The sequence below is a fragment of the Lactuca serriola genome, chromosome 2, assembly GCF_051521515.1.
Source record: "Lactuca serriola cultivar US96UC23 chromosome 2, Lser_US96UC23_V15, whole genome shotgun sequence".
NCBI lineage: Eukaryota > Viridiplantae > Streptophyta > Magnoliopsida > Asterales > Asteraceae > Lactuca > Lactuca serriola.
The window spans coordinates 55,344,942-55,347,111 of record NC_136409.1 but is presented as its reverse complement, the minus strand read 5'-3'; the positions used below and the strand labels follow the sequence as shown (position 1 = coordinate 55,347,111).

The 2,170-nt window shown below is 34.0% G+C and overlaps 1 protein-coding gene across 1 annotated transcript; it reads left to right on the top strand.

Moving 5' to 3' along the window:
- Positions 1-937: 937 nt before the first annotated feature.
- On the top strand, positions 938-1,874 carry LOC145089234 (cold-responsive protein kinase 1-like). Its single transcript, XM_079027699.1, has 4 exons — positions 938-1,143; positions 1,228-1,282; positions 1,537-1,689; positions 1,800-1,874. Exons 1-4 carry the CDS (start codon positions 938-940, stop codon positions 1,872-1,874), a joined length of 489 nt encoding a protein of 162 aa, XP_078883825.1.
- Positions 1,875-2,170: the final 296 nt, after the last annotated feature.

Below are 2,170 nucleotides of genomic sequence, written 5' to 3'. Positions count from 1 at the left end.
TATGATCATTTTTCCTTTTTAACATTATTAGTATTTTGTATTTTTATCATGATGAAGAACTTTTTGTCTTGTTCTTTTGCTGACAGGTCTACAAAAGCATGCTCCTTGATTGGATTTTTGTCTTTCCTGGTTTGTTTCCATTTATGGATCTTATTTATGCTCATATTTTGTTGTATGAAATAAAAACACCATACTTACCACCCTAAATTAGTCATCACAACACACCCGCAAATGAAAAATGAAACCCACTTCTATCAATCCTCGTTCCCCTTTTCCCACTCAACTTTTTATTTCAACTAGTTCTAATTTTTTTTTTTTGCTTTTATTCAGGCTGGATTTTTTCAAGTACCTGATTCTGATAGGCTAGGTTCTCCCTTAGGCTGGATTTATTCAGGCTGGATTTGTTCAAGTACCTGGCCATATATATTCTAGCAAAGTCGGTATGCATTATTTAAGCCAAATAATTATGTTTGGAAGAAGATCCCAGCATGCATTTTAATGCCATGGTGAAGCTGATTTTAAAATAATATTAAAATTTTCTTTTACTTTCTTTATTCTAGTTATTTATTTTTGATTATGAATTTGGATGTGATTACAGGGTGAGGCATTAGTAATAACTAAAATGAACCAAGGAAAAAGCTAAACAACCTGAAATAGGGATCCAGCCATGAACCAGACAGTGTCAAGCTCATTATACTCTTTTCTGATGCCTTCTGCTCTTTCAACAACTTCAGCCTGATAGGAGGGATGTATGTGTAATGTGTTTGTTATATTCAACAACACAGGGGTGTCTATTCTTAAATTCAAAACTTAGGATAGGAACATATATACCTTTATTGGACTTCCTGTAGATAATTGAGCTCAGATTCAGACCATCAGAGTGGTAATTCAACAGCTAGCTGTCCTTTTCCACATTGACGATCAAGCTCTTTTATATATGGGTACCAGAAAGATTATCTTACAGGAAGCAGGGGGTCTTTCATATCAACATGAAAAGTACCATGTTCCAATCATCCATACAGATATAAGAACTAGCAACATTCTACTTGATAGAGAATTGCAGCAAAAAATAGCAAATTTTGGGCTTATAAGACTGCTACCAGAAGATACGACTCATCTTAGCACAAAATTCTCAGGGACTTTGTTTGTTTAAAAGTACATATAACTTAACTACTAATTCAATTTGATTAAAGTAAATTTTCAATAACCAATGTTAAATCTTTGCAGGAATAGTGGTTATGTAGCACCTGAATATGCAATTTATGGGCAATTATTTGAGAAAGTTGATACATATGGTCCTAGAAATCATTAGTGGAAAGAGATACAAGGATGTTGACTACCAATTAGTCACTCAAAATCTCCTTGATCATGTAAGTATCTCATAATTAAGGATTGGTTCATTCAACCCGTTCTTTTCATTTATGGTTTTAATGATGAAGGTATCTCAAACACTCAATGATTTATTTTGTATTCAGTGAGACCTTAAGCTTAGGTGAGAAGTTCTTACTAGCCTTTCTGTTGTTATGTGTATGATAGGCACGGGATCTACATGAGAGTGGATCGCATCTGAATTTAATGGATGAGAAACTAGATCCTAGTGAATATGCAGTAGAACATGTTGTGGAGATCATCAAGATAGCATTGATGTGCACTCAACCACCATCAACTAGACCTACAACTTCTGAAGTGGTTATATGCTTTTAAGTGAAAAATCTCTTCACTTATGTATGTATGTATGTATGTATGTATGTATGTATGTATGTATGATTTTTATTAATACCTTATGTATATATATGCAGGAATGGGAAGGATTAATTGAATTGATGGGAACTGAATCAAGAGCTGTAGGGGGTCTTGAATTTTTACACAAGTAAGTTATGGTTTGCTTTTTTTTGGTTTATAAGAAAGGGGCTAGGGGTAAAATTGTCATTTTATAACGGTGCGAGTAAGAGGGACCAAAATCACAACAAAGTGAAACAACAAGGACTAGAAGGTCAACTAAAGTCTTGCCTTTTGAAGGATCAAAGTCTTCAGTTGAACCAACTACAATTGTTAGTCCCTAAATATAGATTTCTTTTTTCTTTTCGTCCCTACAGTTTCCTTTTTGCATATTTGGCCTCTTCTCCAACGAAAATGACTATTTTTGGGTCCAAAGTGGAAAAAATCAGCT

Coding starts and splice junctions, on each gene's coding strand:
- LOC145089234 (XM_079027699.1), top strand. CDS start 938: ATGGGTACCAGAAAGATTATCTTACAGGAAGCAGGGGGTCTTTCATAT. Junction 1,144..1,227: donor ACAAAATTCTCAGGGACTTT/GTTTGTTTAAAA, acceptor AAATCTTTGCAG/GAATAGTGGTTATGTAGCAC. Junction 1,690..1,799: donor GACCTACAACTTCTGAAGTG/GTTATATGCTTT, acceptor ATATATATGCAG/GAATGGGAAGGATTAATTGA.